This window comes from Nerophis lumbriciformis, linkage group LG21 (assembly GCF_033978685.3).
Source record: "Nerophis lumbriciformis linkage group LG21, RoL_Nlum_v2.1, whole genome shotgun sequence".
NCBI lineage: Eukaryota > Metazoa > Chordata > Actinopteri > Syngnathiformes > Syngnathidae > Nerophis > Nerophis lumbriciformis.
Window position 1 is genome coordinate 20,165,589 of NC_084568.2, and position 18,421 is coordinate 20,184,009.

The window sequence follows — 18,421 nt, forward strand, 5'->3', positions numbered from 1 at the left end:
TATACCACCACCGTCAGTGTAACCTGTGTGGTTGTTGAGCAAGCAGAAGCCTTAAACAACATGTGGCAGGGCCGGCACGCTAGTTGTAATGGGCGCTAAATGCCGCACCATCACGGCACGTTCGAGAGAAAAGTTGCACCGAAATTCGTAGTCTGCCGGAAAAATCAAAAGGGTTGACAAGTATGATGATGTCAAGCGCCATTCATTTAAAACTCGTGGGCCGCACTAACATTTAATTTTCATTTTAAGGGGTGGGCCGCGTGTCTGAGACCCTTGGTTTATACATTGCGCAAAGCAAAAATAAAACTTTGTATGTAGTGTTATTTCATTTTATATATCAAAAGATTTTTGTGGCTCCCATTGTTTTCTTTAATTTGTGAAACTGGTCAAAATGGCTCTTTGAGTGGTAAAGGTTGCCGACCCCTGACCTAGTTCATAGTATCCTTTAATGCCAAACAAACACATACCAATCGTTGGTTAGAAGGCGATCGCCGAATTCGTCCTCGCTTTCTCCCGTGTCGCTGGCTGTCGTGTCGTTTTCGTCGGTTTCGCTTGCATACGGTTCAAACCGATATGGCTCAATAGCTTCAGTTTCTTCTTCAATTTCGTTTTCGCTACCTGCCTCCACACTACAACCATCCGTTTCAATACATGCGTAATCTGTTGAATCGCTTAAGCCGCTGAAATCCGAGTCTGAATCCGAGCTAATGTCGCTATTCCTTGCTGTTCTATCCGCCATGTTTGTTTGTGTTGGCATCACTATGTGACGTCACAGGAAAATGGACGGGTGTATATAACGATGGTTAAAATCAGGCACTTTGAAGCTTTTTTTAGGGATATTGGGTGATGGGTACAATTTTGAAAAAAACTTCGAAAAATAAAATAAGCCACTGGGAACTGATTTTTAATGGTTTTAACCCTTCTGAAATTGTGATAATGTTCCCCTTTAATATGTTTCTGTAAGCCACTTAGATGTTTTCTCCTGCTTGAGGCATGCTTTTCTGATCATTCTGAAACAGATGAACATATTTCCCACTACCACAAGATGTGTCTTTCGACATGGTTGTTTAACTAATGAGAAGCTACTTACTGCATCAGTTAGGGATAACTTAGGGCCGGACAATTATTCAAATTGCCATTTCGATTATGGCTTCTCACTATCATAAACATTTTAATACAGTAAATTTCGGATTATAAACCGCTACTTTTTTCCTAAACTTTGAACACACTTATAAGGTTATTTTACGGATTTTTCTTTGCTGACGGCCAGAATAAAAACAGTTGAAAAAAACCCAAGCAAATACACTTTTTTTTGACCAGGCAGTGTATACTGAACATGTTTCATACAAAACAAACAACAGCGGTTCTCCGGTGTGGCAGACTCACCGCTGGCTGTATTTGGCCATTGATGTTTGCTGTGCGGAAAGGCGAGTTGGTGGAAAGGCGCTTGTCCCACTCGCTGGGTTGAGGTTCAGGACCCGACTCCATGAAACTCCTCTTCAGCTCACTGATACTTGTGTGGTGACGCATGATCTCTGTTTGGGTCTTATCCACGTCCTTTAAAAAGAGTGTATTTGTCAGCATAGGTAATTGGAAAGTAAGAAATACAAATGCAACAAACAAAAAGAAGGACCATTTTATGTGAATTTGCATGCAAAGGGCATGTTTATGACTAAAGGTCTACATTTTGCATTCTACGGTTTGTATAAATTACCTCTAATTTACTGTGAGTTACCAATTATTCATGACCTTACCACGTGACTGTACGTTTCTGTAAGTGTTCAGGCTATAGACGAGAATGCCTTGTAATGTACCTGCTATATTTCCAAAAACACAGAGGATTTTCAGACAAACAAGACGAGACTGCGATGCAATGAGGAGTTGTCGTATGTGTCCCTGTCATCAACACAAAGTAGAAACTACATGATCTTGACAAGATTATGATTTTACAGGCGACACAAATAGCAGCTGATGACTAGGGATGTCCGATAATGGCTTTTTGCCGATATCCGATATTGTCCATCTCTTTAATTACCGATACCGATATCAACCGATACCGATATCAACCGATATATGCAGTCGTGGAATTAACACATTATTATGCCTAATTTGGACAACCAGGTATGGTGAAGATAAGGTACTTTTAAAAAAATTTAATAAAATAAGATAAATAAATTAAAAACTTTTCTTGAATAAAAAAAGAAAGTAAAACAATATAAAAACAGTTACATAGAAACTAGTAATTAATGAAAATGTTTAAAATTAACTGTTAAAGGTTAGTACTATTAGTGGACCAGCAGCACGCATAATCATGTGTGCTTACGGACTGTATCCCTTGCGGACTGTATTGATATATAATGTAGGAACCAGAATATTAATAACAGAAAGAAACAACCCTTTTGTGTGAATGAGTATGAATGAGTGTAAATGGGGAGGGAGGTTTTTTTGGGTTGGTGCACTAATTGTAAGTGTATCTTGTGTTTTTTATGTTGATTTAATAAAAAAAATAATTAAAAAAAGACGATACCAATAATAAAAAAACGATACCGATAATTTCTGATATTACATTTTAACGCATTTATCGGCCGATAAAATCAGCAGGCCGATATTATCAGACATCTCTACTGATGACCCATGTTTACTTGTCGGAAAGCAAACATGCACTGTACATGAGTGCTGACCACTTGCAAGCACAAGAGGTGTATCAAAATTCTGGGCTTTACAAAGATAATGTAAAATTGTATTAATTTTTTTTATCTGACACGGTCAAAGGGGTGTTAATTAAAAACATTACCAAAACCCAAAACCAGTGAAGTTGGCACGTTGTGTAATTTGTAAATAAAAACAGAATACAATGATTTGCAAATCCTTTTCAACTTATATTAAATAGAATAAATTGCAAAGACAAGATATTTAATGTTCAAACTGAGAATCTTGTTGTTGTTTTTTTTGCAAATAATCATTAACTTAGAATTTAATGCAAAAAAGTTGGCACAGGGGCATGTTTACCACTGTGTTACATGGCCTTTCCTTTTAACAACACTCAGTAAATGTTTGGGAACTGAGGAGACCAATTTTTGAAGCTTTTTAGGTGGTTCTAGCTTGATATACAGCTTAAGTCGTTCAACAGTCCGAGGTCTCCGTTGTGGTATTTTGGGCGTCATATTGTGGCACACATTTTCAATGGGAGACAGGTCTGGACTACAGGCAGGCCAGTCTAGTACCTGCACTCTTTTACTATGGCTTGGCATTGTCTTGCTGAAATAAGCAGGGGCGTCCATGATAACGTTGCTTGGATGGCAACGTATGTTGCTCCAAAACCTGTATGTACCTTTCAGCATTAATGGTGCCTTCACAAATGTGTAAGTTACCCATGCCTTGGGCACTAATACACCCCCATCCCATCACAGATGCTGGCTTTCGAACTTTGCGCCTAGTACAATGCGGATGGTTCTTTTCCTCTTTGTTCCGGAGGACACAACGTCCAGTTTCCAAAAACAATTTGAAATGTGGACTCGTCAGACCACAGAACACTTTTACACTTTGCATTAGTCCCTCTTAGATGAGCTCGGGCCCAGCGAAGCCGGCGGCATTTCTGGGTGTTGTTGATAAATGGCTTTTGCTTTGCATTGTAGAGTTTTAACTTGCACTTACAGATGTAGCAACAAACTGTAGTTACTGACAGTGTTCCTGAGCCGGAGCCCATGCGGTGAAATCCTTTACACACTGATGTCGGTTTTTGATGCAGTACCGCCTGAGAGATCGAAGGTCACGGGCATTCAATGTTGGTTTTCGGCCTTACGTGCAGGGATTTCTCCAGATTCTCTGAACCTTTAGATGATATTACGGACCGTAGATGGTGAAATCCCTAAATTCCTTGCAATAGCTGGTTGAGAAATGTTGTTCTAAAACAATTTGCTCACGCATTTGTTGACAAAGTGGTGACCCTCGCCCCATCCTTGTTTGTGAACGACTGAGCATTTCATGGAAGCTGCTTTTACACCCAATCATGGCATCCACCTGTTCCCAATCAGCCTTTTCACCTGTGGGATGTTCCAAATAAGTGTTTGATGAGCACTCCTCAACTTTCTCAGTCTTTTTGCCACTTGTGCCAGCTTTTTTGAAACATGCTGCAGGCATCACATTCCAAATGAGCTAATATTTGTTTTCCAGTTCGAACATTAAGTATCTTGTCTTTGCAGTCTATTCAATTGAATATAGGTTGAAAAGGATTTGCAAATCATTGTATTCTGTTTTTATTTACGATTTACACTACGTGCCAACTTCAATGGTTTTGGGTTTTGTACATCATTGTGTTTTCCAGTGGTAAACATATTGTTAAATTAGCATCTATCTGACTCAAAACTGAACAATTATTTATGTAAAGAAATATGAAATACAGCTCTTGTATTGGATCTCATTAGATTGTGCAAGTAGCCTTAAATACTGTATGGTTGGTCAATATGGTTTAATAACACTAGTAAGGCTTATAACGCAATACAAATAAAGTTGTGTTATGTTTGCGCAAATGGTCAGAAGCTGTGATTGGATAGCATACAGTTGCAGTCAGACTTGTCATGTACATGTCAGTCATTGCAATTATAAGTATTAATAATCATATTACAGCCATGTGAAAAAAATAGTACACCCCATGGTACTACTTACAAAAGGGTGAATATTTTGCAAAACATGCACCCCTGCTGTGTAACCTGTGCTATAATGACACTTTGCTTCATGGTGCCGTTATTAAAGCCCAAAGTTTAACCCTATAAACTGGATTGACTTGAAATGTCAACACAAACCATAGGATTTGGTAAACAAGTTTAAAGGCCTGACAAGCACATGGATTATTTTTGGGTCTGTAAAGACTAGTTTAAAAGCATGGCCGCTATTATGCAAAAGGGCTTTTACAGGAGCATGTGCATGACTTGTATATAAGTCATTGACCTTTTGTCTAAAACTTTAAAGATATCTGTGTTACAATGGTCTTCCAAAGCAAAGCATCAAAAAATTGTCGGGGGTGTCCTAAATCTTTAACATGGCTGTATATCAGGCTTGTGCAAAATTCTAAATTGAATTGAAAATGTCTCCTCCCTTCCAATTAAATCGGGTTTATACTTTGAATTGAGATTTTAAACAGGAAGTAGAATTGCAATTCCAGTTTGAACTGAAGGAAATACTAATTCCAATTAATTATGTTGGTGTATTCCAGAATCATACCATTCATGACTGTTTTGCATATTCCATAGAAATATTACTATGAACCATATGTAGTATGTACACAATATATTTTGACTGTAGCAAATGTTTTTCATCGACAATCAAGAATCAAAGCAAGTTGTATAAAACAGATTATTTTATTTGATGTATTATAACTTAAATTGTGGAAATTAGTGAAAAAACCCAGAATTTCCCAGAACACTTTACTTTATCGATGTGTTCAAAATTGAGGGATTTTGTGTTTAATTTAAGTACTTTCAATATTAAGCCAATATTTTACGCCAAAACCTGTGTTAAATGTGACACAGATTCCCTGTAACGAGAGACTACAAGAAATGTTTCTGAGTTCCAATGAATTTAATTCCAGTTCCTGTCGTTCCAAATTCAACTTCCTGTAGGGTGGAGCCAAGTTAATTCAAATTCCAATTCTTCGAATGAATTGAAACTAATTGGCCTAATTTTGCAAAAGTCTGATAGACATGCAAACAGTACGAACTGTCTCATGATTCATGAGGAGAGTAAAAGTAGTCTTCAAAAGGAAAGCAATATATAGTATACAGTAGGGTACAAAGGTATCTGAACAATGACATGGTTTTATGATTTTTTTCTCGATACACACTGGATTTCAAATATTAAAAAATGATAATAAAGTATAGATGTACAGTACAGCTTTAAATTAAATAGACCCTATTTTTAAATTATAGTGGATCCCAGTGCGGCCCTATATTATGTTTATTTCAACAAAAATAATACTTATACAATATATTTGATAGCTTCCTCCCCTTTCTTTCACTTTGTCGTGATTGGTCAGGGGTCGACAAACTTATGGGTTGCGGGTTACCACTGGGCAAGCAGCAAGTTACCATACATGGAATTCCCAAAACTGCAAAGAGAGACAATCACAAGATCTCAAAAAGTCCTTGAGTACGACCGTTAATGAGATTTAGGATTGACATAAAAATTCAACCAGGCATAACTTAAAAACACGCCAACCCTTTTATATAGAACTTCCAAATCCATGTAGAACAACAGTAAAATATACTGTACTGTACATAGATCTGAAAAGTTAGAAATGTAGGGTAGGGCTCCTTTGAGAGATTGAACAAAAATATGGCATTTATCATTGACATGAATTATTACGATTTTAGAAATCATAAAACCATTTTGTCCAAATACTTGAAAATGATTTAGTATGTGAGTGTTAAAGGAAAACGTGGGTGTACACAATGAAAAATACATTTACGTGACTGCATAATGGAAACAACAACATCCAACGTGATCATACAGTATATGACTGGTAAGCAAAAATAATTTAATGATCTAGTCCCCTAAAATGCCATCAGGTTTGGCTTGGGTTTTAGTCTGTTGTTACATGCTATATGGTGTTCAATGCTTTTCTTCACGCACCCCCCCAATTATCTTGGCTTGGGACCCAAGAGTTCCACCCAATCCTGAATGTCGGTGCACTCTTTGAACCTAATCCACACTGGCTGCACTGGCTTTTTACTCATCCTCCCCCAGCGTTTACCTTTTTCCTATCTTTTTACGGGGCGCCTTGTGGCGACCCATCAGCGTTCCTGTTCTGTAACCCTGTACACTGTCCCCATCATAGCTAGTTTGTCTAATCTTGAACAGGTTTGTGCTGAAAACAAAGTTTTGTCATACTTGTGCAATGACAATAAAGACCATACCATACCATACCAAAAAGCAAGTACCAATTAGAGGTGGGAATCTTTGGCCACCTCACGATTCGATTACGATTCAGGAGCTACGATTCGATTGATGCATCTTTAATTTATGTATATTGATGCGGTTTTACATTTCTTTTCATTTCACGAAAAAAGCGTTTATCACCTGCAACTTTCAAAAACAGTGCATTTGAAATAAGAAATTCCCATCACATGTATTAAATTAATGGAAATGTGTGCAAAACTCGAACTTAAGTGCTCTAAAATAAAGGAGCTGGTCGGATCTCTTGGTGAGGTGGCTCAGACAAATTTTACAACTGTCTGCATTACTTTATTTACAATACATAAATCGATTATCGACGTTTACTAATCGATTTTATAATTGTGTATGTCCGAATTGCGATGCATCTAAAAATCGATTATTTCCCTCACTTTTAGTACTAATACACTCTGGTTCCCTAAAAACTATTCACAAACTTTTCCCCACAAAACTGAAAAAGCGGCTTAAGAACAATCAAAAGTGTGAGCACTAGAACTGGATGTAGTACGGACACAATTTTTTTAATGCATTTTTTTCTTATACTTGTCTGAATCCTTTTGTATGCGTTTCTTACCTTTCTTGACTTTTCTTTAAAAGCCGAACCAGGGACAAGGGTTGCAAATTAACCTGTGGCTACAAGCCTTATGTACTTTGTCATCGGTTACCTATGGGTGGCAATGTTTAACTTGTACTGTCCCTTTAAAATAAATACATGAATACATAAATAAATAAATAGTCAAAAGATTAGCCAACCGATTAAGAAACCAAATGAGTGCCAAGTGTAATTGAGTTCAATTGACCAATTAAGGGAAGCCTGATTAACTATTTTTTTCTGATACAATTATCAGTTCATTAAAACTTTTGACTTTTGAGAGAAAAAATAACTACTAAGGTAAAAAAACAAAAAAAAACACAGGTACTTTAAATACCTCTGTAATGTTATACTCTCATATTGTAAACATACACACATACAGTATATCCTGCTGAGCAGGAGAAAGTGGCTTCTTTCCACGTGTGCATATTTATAAAAGGAAAGCTAAATATCTTCAATATTCCACAAAAGGGTGGGACTGTATTACAATACTTGTTTTCTTGTTTGTTTCAGCACTAAATCTGTAGGCCCAAAGAAAATGTGGCCAAAACAACTGCTTCCAGTCATATAGTGCATAGTAAGAATTAAAAACATGAAAAATAGAAGTAAAGCTACTTGCATCAGAGTCAGAGAGGAAAATGGTGCATTGCAAGCCTTTGGGATGAAGCTGAAATTAATACAATGAATAAAGAAAAAAAAAAAGACTTAAAAGTGAAAAAAAATGTCAGTGATCCAAGCAGTGAAACACAAAAGCAAACATCAAAAACCCAAGTGAAGTCCATACAAACCTCCAACATTAAATTGCTATGTCTGATATAAATAGTTTCACCCTCAAGTTTCTTAGCTCGTTTCTGCAGAAAATTGGGGGAAAAAAAGGAACATCTGGTTGAAATATTTTGTAGTAAAACCATCGGAATACTTAATTGGATTTGCAATAGAATACATTGAGCTGCACCCACCAGGGCAAAAACATGAACCATGAAAAAAAGAAAAAGGTTACATTAACAGCACAGTGGTGTGTCATGGTGGGGGATATGCTTGCTGCCAAAATGAACGCCCACATGACAAAGCCAGATTCCCATTGTAAGCAAGGGGAACAAACATGCTGAACATGCAAAACCTGCTGCAGTGCATTTGGTTATTATTAATACACACCATAACTTGTTATCTACTGATGAGGACACTTTGGCATTAGGAATATCTATACTAAAAATAATGGAAATAATGATTATATTGGAACACACTCCTAAACAAAAACAAATAAATAACCTGCAAATGAAACGTTACATTTTTTATTTAATTTAATCTTTTATGTAATTTTCTGTCAGACATGCAACCTCTCATGACCACGTAACTGCAAGGGCAAAAATGTTTTTGGTCTATTGAAGGGCACAAGAAAAGGTGCCACTGAAGGAATACATTGTCTCCAAGGAATACATTGTCTCCAGACTTCTCTCCACATTCGACCCATACCAGTTTGCTTATCGCCCTAACAGCTCCACAGAGGACACAAATCTCCTCTGCACTCCACCTGAGCTTAAAACATCTGGAAAGAAAGGACACACACGTGCGGATGTTGTTTCTGGACTTCAGCTCGGCATTCAACACCATCATCCCCGCAGCACATGGTGAGCAAACTGGCCACCCTTGGATTCAGTAAACCCCTATGCAACTGGCTGATTGACTTCCTCACAGACAGACCCCAGTCTGTGAGAGTGGGCGACAACACCTCCAGTGCCATCTCCCTGAGCACCGGCTCCCCCCAGGGCTGCGTCCTGAGTCCGCTGCTGTTCACGTTGATGACCCATGACTGCTGCGCCAGTTCCACTACTAACCACATTGTGAAGTATGCGGACGACACGACAGTAGTGGGCCTCATCCGTGACAACAACGACATGGACGACAGGGAGGAGGTGAAACACCTGGTTGACTGGTGCAGAACCAACAACCTGGTCCTGAACGTCGACAAGACCAAGGAGATCATCGTCAACTTCAGGAGGCACCAGTCCAGCCACGCTCCACTCTACATCAACGGCACAGCAGTGGAGATCGTAAGCAGCACCAAGTTCCTGGGGGTGCAGATAACTGACAATATGACCTGGTCCCTACACACCGGAGCTCTTGTAAAAAGAGCTCAGCAGCGCATGCACATTTTGCGTCGGATGAAAAGAGCACAGCTCTCTCCCCCATTCTACAGAGCCTACTGACCAACTGCATCTCTGTCTGGACTGGAGCATGCAGAGCCTCAGACTGGAAGTCTCTGCAGAGAGTGGTGAGGACAGCGGAAAAGATCATCCTATCCAGGAAATTGCAAAAAGCCGCTGCCTGACCAGGGCTCAGAAAATCTCCAGAGACTCCTCCCACCCCCACCAAGGACTGTTTTCACTGCTGGACTCTAGAAAGAGGTTCCGCAGCCTCCGTAGCAGAACCTCCAGGTTCTGGAACAGCTTCTGCCCTCAGGCCATAAGACTCTTGAATGCATCATAATAATCCCCTCAGTTCCCCCCAAAAACGGATGAACTCACTGTAATATAAAGACAATATAACATACATCCATAAATGTGGATGCAAATGCAAAAGTGCAATATATTTATATGTAGGGTAATCTATTTATTTATGTCTGCACCTTATTTCTCTTTTATCCTGCACTACCATGAGCTAATGCAACAAAATTTCGTTCTTATCTGTACTGTAAAGTTCAAATTTGAATGGCAATAAAAAGGAAGTCTAAATCATTGGTGCTGAGGGTGGGCACGGTAAAACAGAGACTGGGACAAAAAAGGAACACCCAAAAAGATCACGTGCATAAAGCTGGGGGATTCCAAAGACCCTCACAGATGCTGACTGCTGCCCAATAACCATAAGTCATTCGTAAAACAAGAGCCAAAATATTGAGCTTCAGTTTGGGCAGTGGCATCAATGGGCGGAGAGGTTGCAGTCGACCGAGCAACCATCGCACACTGTGGTTTGAAGCCATGGCGAGCCAAGCCAGTGGAATTTACTAGTTTTGTGTTTTGAAAAAATAAAATCACTGATTTACTAACTTCTGGTTACAATCCTCCAGCACCACATCATAATACTTGTCATTTTGTTCAGGAGTGTACTATGCTATTTATCATAACAATAAATGAGTATTAGAATGTAGTAGTGCTAGTACTACTATGAGACATGAGGTATTATTTTGAATTTCTTTGTTGCTTGACATATAACACAGCCAAAACCCAAAGCGTAAAAAAAAAAAAAAGAAAGAAATGGAATTAAAGCAGCCATGAAAATAGCACGGTAAGTTAGCAGACACACGCTAACCTTCCTCACTCGCATCATCTCCATCTTTGTTTTGTCCTGAGGAGAATGCTGTTCCCCCATCAGAAAAAAGACAGTTATATTTGTCCTACTGCTGTGCCTCAATAATAATAAGAAATAATATGCATGCAAGTCTTTCAACAATGTCACACAGGAAATTCTGCCAGAGATTTAAATGTCAATCATATGAAATACATGTATTATATATAACGCAACCTAATTAATCTATCTTTGGAACAAGCAGTCACTAATAGAGGCTGAGTACACCTAAAACTTTGGCGAAATGGTATATATTGCGGAAAAAAACTGGAAATTATTTTTAAAAGTATATAAGTATCCAGAAAATGACAAAACATTTGAATTTAATCGTATTGTTATTGTAAGTAATGAAGTGGGTAGCCAATGTATATCTGGACAACGCTGCAACATGTTTCGTTTTTTTTTGTTTTTTTTTAAATCTCACCCTTGCTCTTTAATATAAGATGCCTTAAAGTATCCTTTTTTGTTAGATCATGCATTCGATAAAACAAACCTGGCTCTTTTTCTCTCGTTCCCCGTTGGTCTTGGTCACAGAGGGGGAATGCCTCCGTTCTCTTCTGGCCAATGTCTGGCAGTACAGACACAGCTCACACAGATTAATTCCATGCAAAATCCCAACTCAAAAGCTCCATAAATACCGTATTTTTCGTACTATAAATCGCAGTTTTTTTCATAGTTTGGCCGGGGGGTGCGACTTACACTAAGGAGCGACTTATGTGTGATATTATTAACACATTACCGTAAAATATCAAATAATATTATTTAGCTCATTCACGTAAGAGACTAGACATATAAGATTTCATGGGATTTAGCGATTAGGAGTAACGGATTGTTTGGTAAACGTATAGCATGTTCTATATGTTATAGTTATTTGAATGACTCTTACCATAATATGTTACGTTAACATACCAGGCACGTTCTCAGTTGGTTATTTATGCCTCATATAACGTACACTTATTCAGCCTGTTGTTCACTATTCTACATTTATTTTAAATTGCCTTTCAAATGTCTATTCTTGGTGTTGGATTTTATCAAATAAATTTCCCCCAAAAATGCGACTTAAATATGTTTTTTTCCTTCTTTATTATGCATTTTCGGCCGGTGCGCCTTATACTCCGGAGCGACTTATACTCCGAAAAATACGGTACATTTTATATTTCTATTGACCCTTTGACTAAAAAGTTAACTATAAGCGTCAGTATACCTCAATGATTCCTCAGAAAATTACACTGACGGTTAATGATATGATGCTGGACCTTTTTGTGGTGGCACTAACGACAACGATAATTTGAACGGCGTAACACCTCTCACTAGCATTACGTAAATTGTGTTGTAATGTTCATACCCTGATTTCTGGAGTGGACTCAGGTTTGGGGCTCCGACTTTTGGTGGAGCCTTTGAGTTCGGCTTTCCTTTCTACAGAGCGTCGGAACTTAGGTGTTGAACTGTTGCTGCACGTGGCGAGATGAAGGTTGTGTAGCAGCGGGGATGGCGTGTTGTCCCCAGGAGACACAGGCGACATGATGGGCGCACTCACTGGGCGGCTTGATTTGTTGTCCGGAGTGGACGCCATGGCTGAAGTGAACACAGAAAGGAGACATTCAAGTAAACCTTGCGAAAGTATCAGGCCACCTTATTTGTGATCTTACTAGAGATGTCCGATAATGGCTTTTTTGCCGATATCCGATATTCCGATATTGTCCAACTTTTAATTACCGATTCCGATATCAACCGATACCGATGTATACAGTCGTGGAATTAACACATTATTATGCCTAATTTTGTTGTGATGCCTCGCTGGATGCATTAAACAATGTAACAAGGTTTTCCAAAATAAATCAACTCAAGTTATGGAAAAAAATGCCAACATGGCACAGCCATATTTAAGGACAGAGTCCCTTTGGGACAGAGGACCCTATTGTATTTCTAGCGTTTTATTATTATACCGCCGCCTCTTTGAGCTGTAATTTGACCCCCTTAACATGCTTCAAAACTCACCAAATTGAACACAAACATCAGGACTGGCGAAAATTGCGATCTAATCAAAAAACCAAACCCCAAAACTCAAAATTGCGCTCTAGGCCCTCCTAGGAAGAAAACACAGACAAAACTGCCTGTAACTCCCAGTAGGAATGTCGTAGAGACATGAAACAGAAACCTCTATTTAGGTCTCTCTTAGACCTATATTTCATACACTGACAACCCCCCGCAAAAATCAACAGGAAGTTTGCAATTTCCCTTCAAAACAAAAGTTGTGTAAAAACAGTCACCTTTACAATTAATATAATAGGTCCTCAAAATTTAACACATATTGACAAATTTATAACAACAACAAAAAAAATCAAAAAAAAAATCACATGTACATAAGTATTCACAGCCTTTGCTCAATAATTTGTTGATGCACCATCGCTTCCAATCCAACCTGATGGAGCTTGTGAGGTGCTGCAAAGAGGAATGGACGAAACTGCCCAAAGATAGGTGTACCAAGCTTGTGGCATCGTATTCAAAAAGACTTGAGGCTGTAATTGCTGCCAAAGGTGCATCAACAATGTATCGAGCAAAGGCTGTGAATACTTATGTACATGTGATTTAAAAATGTGTATATCTTTAACAAATCTGCAATTAAAAAACAAAACAAAAACTTTTTACATTGTCATTATGGAGAAAATGTATTTATTCCATTTTGGAATATGGCTGTAACATAACAAAATGTGGAAAAAGTGAAGGGCTGTGAATATTTTCCAGATGCATTATAAATACATCACAAATTGATGTTTGGCCTCACTGGTTTCTTTCACATAAAGGTTATTTTCTAGGTGACGGTTCATCACGTGGCCTATAATTTAGATTACTTGTTGTAGATGTTGTGGTGTGCAGTGTTTTTTTTTTTTTTGCATGTCCCCGCTCCCACATAAGGATCTATCTACACCAGAGAAAAACACTACTTGTTTGCTCATTCATCAGATCCATGAAAGACTCGTTTTTGTGTTCATCATAAAACCAAAATCTGTCTATACTTCTGATTTAAACTTCCCAGGAGGTTTTGTGCTCTGTTTGCCGGAACAGCGCAAGGCATCAGGGGAAATGTAGTTTACTTCTCAGATGAGCACATTTATTAGCGCCAGAAAAAAACTACATGACAGGAGTAATCCAAGTTCTCGTTTGATACATACCACGCCGTTATTGATAGCACTTTGAAACTAAAATACAGTGGTATTTACAACACCGTTACACCCTTAATAGCTGTTTAATAATTTTCACATGTCAAACTGATGAGAAATAATTTAGATTAAGCTGTTTTTTGTGTACCGTATTTTCTGGACCATAGGCGCACTGCCAAGGAATGGTCTATTTTTGATTTTGGCGCATTAAAGGAGTCATATTATTATTATTTTTTTCTATATTGAAAACACTTCCTCGTGGTCTACATAACATGCAATAGTGGTTCTTTAGTCAAAATGTTGCATATATTATGTTTTACAGATCATCTTCAAGCCGCTTTCTGACAGTCGGCAGCGTCTTCTCCCCGTCATCTTTGTTGAAGCGGTGTAGCGTGCAAGGACGGGAGTGGAAGAAGTGTCAAAAGATGGAGCTAACTGTTTTAATGACATTCAGACTTTACTTAAATCCATAACGGAGCAGCATCTCCTCATGCGGAAACAACAACACCGGAAAGGTGTCCCGTGAAAAACCGTCCGACCGGAACTCTAATAACTAAAGTTCTTTGAGTGAATAATAAAACTCACTACACCGGTATGTTTTAGCACTTTAATGGCAAGTTTACTGACAGATATAACTAAGAACTTTACATTACTTTATATTAGAAATGGCAACAGCGGAGGATGAATGTCCCATAACAAGTAGAGAAAAAGAAGAAGCTTGTCGGTGTCATCACGGACTACAAAGGCGGACGCGCGCAATTTTTCAGGATTAATGCAGATTCCAAATACAGATCAGCAGGTACCAGAATGTAAGAAAAGTTTCTTTTGCATAATATTGCGAAACAAAACACCAGATAATATATCTTACCTTATACACACACCATAATAATACTTGTATGTTTAATGCGCCGATAAACCTTCAAGCGGTGCGGCTTCATAGCTTACCAAAGTCGTACTACAAACCCTGTTTCCATATGAGTTGGGAAATTGTGTTAGATGTAAATATAAATGGAATACAATGATTTGCAAATCATTTTCAACAAGTGTAAGTTAAAACTCTCCTATGCAAGGCGAAAACCGTTTACCAACAACACCCAGAAACGCCGTCGTTTTTGCTGGGCCTGAGCTCATCTAAGATGGACTGATACAAAGTGGAAAAGTGTTCTGTGGTCTGGCGAGTCCACATTTCAAATTGTTTTTGGAAACTGTGGACGTCGTGTCCTCCGGACCAAAGAGGAAAAGAACCATCCGGATTGTTATAGGCGGAAAGTTGAAAAGCCAGCTTTTGTGATGGTATGGGGGTGTATTAGTGCCCAAGACATGGGTAACTTACACATCTGTGAAGGAGACATTAATGCTGAAAGGTACATACAGGTTTTGGAGCAACATATGTTGCCATCCAAGCAACGTTACCACGGACGCCCCTGCTTATTTCAGCAAGACAATGCCAAGCCACGTGTTACATCAACGTGGCTTCATCGTAAAAGAGTGCGGGTACTAGACTGGCCTGCCTGTAGTCCAGACCTGTCTCCCATTGAAAATGTGTGGTGCATTATGAAGCCTAAAATATCACAACGGAGACCCCCGGACTGTTGAACAACTTAAGCTGTACATCAAGCAAGAATGGGAAAGAATTCCACCTGAGAAGCTTAAAAAATGTGTCTCCTCAGTTCCCAAACGTTTACTGAGTGTTGTTAAAAGGAAAGGCCATGTAACACAGTGGTGAACATGCCCTTTCCCAACTACTTTGGCACGTGTTGCAGCCATGAAATTCTTAGTTAATTATTATTTGCAAAAAAAAACATTTTTTATGAGTTTGAACATCAAATATCTTGTCTTTGTAGTGCATTCAATTGAATATGGGTTGAAAAGGATTTGCAAATCATTGTATTCCGTTTATATTTACATCTAACACAATTTCCCAACTTATATGGAAACAGGGTTTGTAAAACATTTTGATAGATTTTTGAGCGCCGTGAGCAATGTTCTATATTTTCAATGGAACATTTAAAATGTTGGTGTTGTTTACTTGAGACATATTGCCATCATAGTGCAGCCTACACGTATCTCTTATGTTTGACTGCGATCTGCCGGTCGCACTTATCATTACACCATGTACCAAATGAAATAGCTTCGAGGTGGGTAAGCTCAACCAAACTTATTTCTTACATTAGGCGCACCGGGTGATAAGGCGCACTGTCGAGTTTTGAGAAAGAAAAAGGATTTTAAGTGCGCCCTATAGTCCGGAAAATACGGTACTTACAGACACTGGTTTAAGTTTTTAAGTGTGCAGGAGTAGGGGGTACGTGACTTCAGGTCATACATCTAGAGGGGTACGCGACTGTGAAAAGTTAGGGAACCGCTGTCTACCTCCATCCATGCTGCGAGAATTCCTCTTGCTGGATGACCGCTGGAAAAGAGGAGCAGGTCTGTCGATAAGAGAGCTGGCTTGTTTGGTCTGAGCCTGAGTTCGACCACTGTAGCGAAATTTGGAGCCCAACGCCAAGAACTTCCTGGGAGTGGTGACCATTTCAGTAGATGTCAGTCTGCACACAAAGGTTTCATCAAAAGAATCATCATCAGAAAAAGTAAACTCAAGAACATTGCAATACAGGCCTGTGGGTTGCAATCTTAAAGCTCCAAACATGTTACCTGAAAAAGGTGTGATGTTCTACACACACTTTCCACAGTTTTTTGGCTGCTTTGTAATTTGGAAGTTTAAAGCCAATGGCGCTCTCATACTGTTCAACCTATTGAAACAGAAAATGAGGTGATGGCTAAAACCGTCCCAGTTGTCACAAGTGGGGGAACGTTTATGACGCCGTACCTCTGATGGACGTATTTTGATAAAGAAGCTGCTGCGCTTGTATGACACCTTCAGGACTTTGGGCCAGGGAAAACGGTTGATCCTCAATTTGTCCTTATAAACCAGAAGCCCATTGGAACAAACTCCCAGCATGATGTCAACACCATCTAGATCCTAACACAAACACCACAAAAAAGAGACTCCATTAAGCATTGTTTTAAATTATTTCAATTTATGTAATAAGGTTAAATGTTATTTGATGAAGTCATGATGTTTTTTAAAATAATCTATTTGCATTTCAATTTAATACTACTGCCAAAACAACAGCACTATATTTGTACGGTAATTTGGGTTCTCGTTGCAAGGATAACAAACATAATTTAGACGGTAAAGAGGGATGTGTGATTACAATGTGGTGATACAACATTCAAAGTATTACAAATATTGTTAAGTACATCTCTAATGTCAATGAAAACCAAATATAATCTTGGTAAAAGCACTTTTATTAGGTCAACAACATATACGGTATAAAGAATAATATTTTAAACAGACAAAAACATGCTTCTTGTTCTAAGGCTCTAGTACAGTGGTTCTTAACCTTGTTGGAGGTACCGAACCCCAGCAGTTTCATATACGCATTCACCGAACCCTTCTTTAGTGAAAAATAAAAAAACAATTTTTTTTCAAATTCAAGAAAAGGTTATACGTTTTTTTACTGGTGCACAAAATGAACCGTGCATGAACATCACCTTGTTCAAAGAACAAAAGCAACACAGTGCATGAACTCACAACAAATTACACACCTTACACACATGAATTGATTAACGTGGACTTAAACAAGTTGAAAAACGTATTCGGGTGTTACCATTTAGTGGTCAATTGTGCGGAATATGTACTGTACTGTGTAAACTGTACTGTTTCATATAATGTATTCTCTTCCTTTGCAAACTACAAGTAAAAGCTTCAATCAATCAATCAAAAATCCTGCAAATCAGATGGAAAATTAGAGGGAACATTGTTTGGGGGTATCCATAATACGCCGATAGGGAGAAGTTTTTATTTACACGATAAGTCGGATGTGTCTTTACCTCCATGGCGGAGGCTCTGCCGAACCCCTTAGGCCGACTCACCGAACCCCTAGTGTTCAATCGAACTCAGGTTAAGAACCACTGCTCTAGTATTTTAAAGAAATTGTATTTATTTCCTACACTATTGCAGCATTATTAATTGTCTCGTTAAATTTACTTGAAATACTTTATGTCTGCAACTGTGTTTTTACTTAACCTCTTGTATTTTTGATAAAAACCACAAGGGGGAAGCAAATACTACCGAAGTTCCTCGATCTGGATTAAATCCCTGGTCTGATGCAAACACATTGACCTGATTTCTCCTATGAAATCTGACAAGTCACATGCTTTCCTGTTGCTGGGCTCACACTGGCAGACTTGACGTGAAGCACTTACTTGATGTGTTTTTTTATGTATGGAATTTGTTGATCTGTGGCGCTGAGCTACTGGAATATTGTTTTATACTATAGAGATTATGTACATTGCTGTCACAACATGAAGTAGG

General features: G+C 38.6%; 1 protein-coding gene across 11 annotated transcripts in view; it reads right to left on the minus strand.

Annotated features, from left to right (window-relative positions):
- epb41a (erythrocyte membrane protein band 4.1a) overlaps positions 1–18,421 on the minus strand; it is a 185,336-nt gene that overhangs the window by 109,400 nt on the left and 57,515 nt on the right. For 3 of the 11 annotated variants that reach the window (XM_072915565.1, XM_061982737.2, XM_061982736.2), the window contains exons 9-17: positions 16,871–17,023; positions 16,696–16,793; positions 16,414–16,589; positions 12,228–12,457; positions 11,376–11,450; positions 10,847–10,894; positions 8,329–8,391; positions 8,160–8,207; positions 1,387–1,557 (exon numbers count right to left, since the gene is read on the minus strand). In XM_072915565.1, the coding sequence (XP_072771666.1) occupies positions 1,387–1,557; positions 8,160–8,207; positions 8,329–8,391; positions 10,847–10,894; positions 11,376–11,450; positions 12,228–12,457; positions 16,414–16,589; positions 16,696–16,793; positions 16,871–17,023 (1,062 nt within the window). The remainder of the gene's footprint in view (positions 1–1,386; positions 1,558–8,159; positions 8,208–8,328; positions 8,392–10,846; positions 10,895–11,375; positions 11,451–12,227; positions 12,458–16,413; positions 16,590–16,695; positions 16,794–16,870; positions 17,024–18,421) is intronic. The other 8 variants (XM_061982738.2, XM_061982740.2, XM_061982739.2 and 5 more) reach the window with 7 other exon arrangements.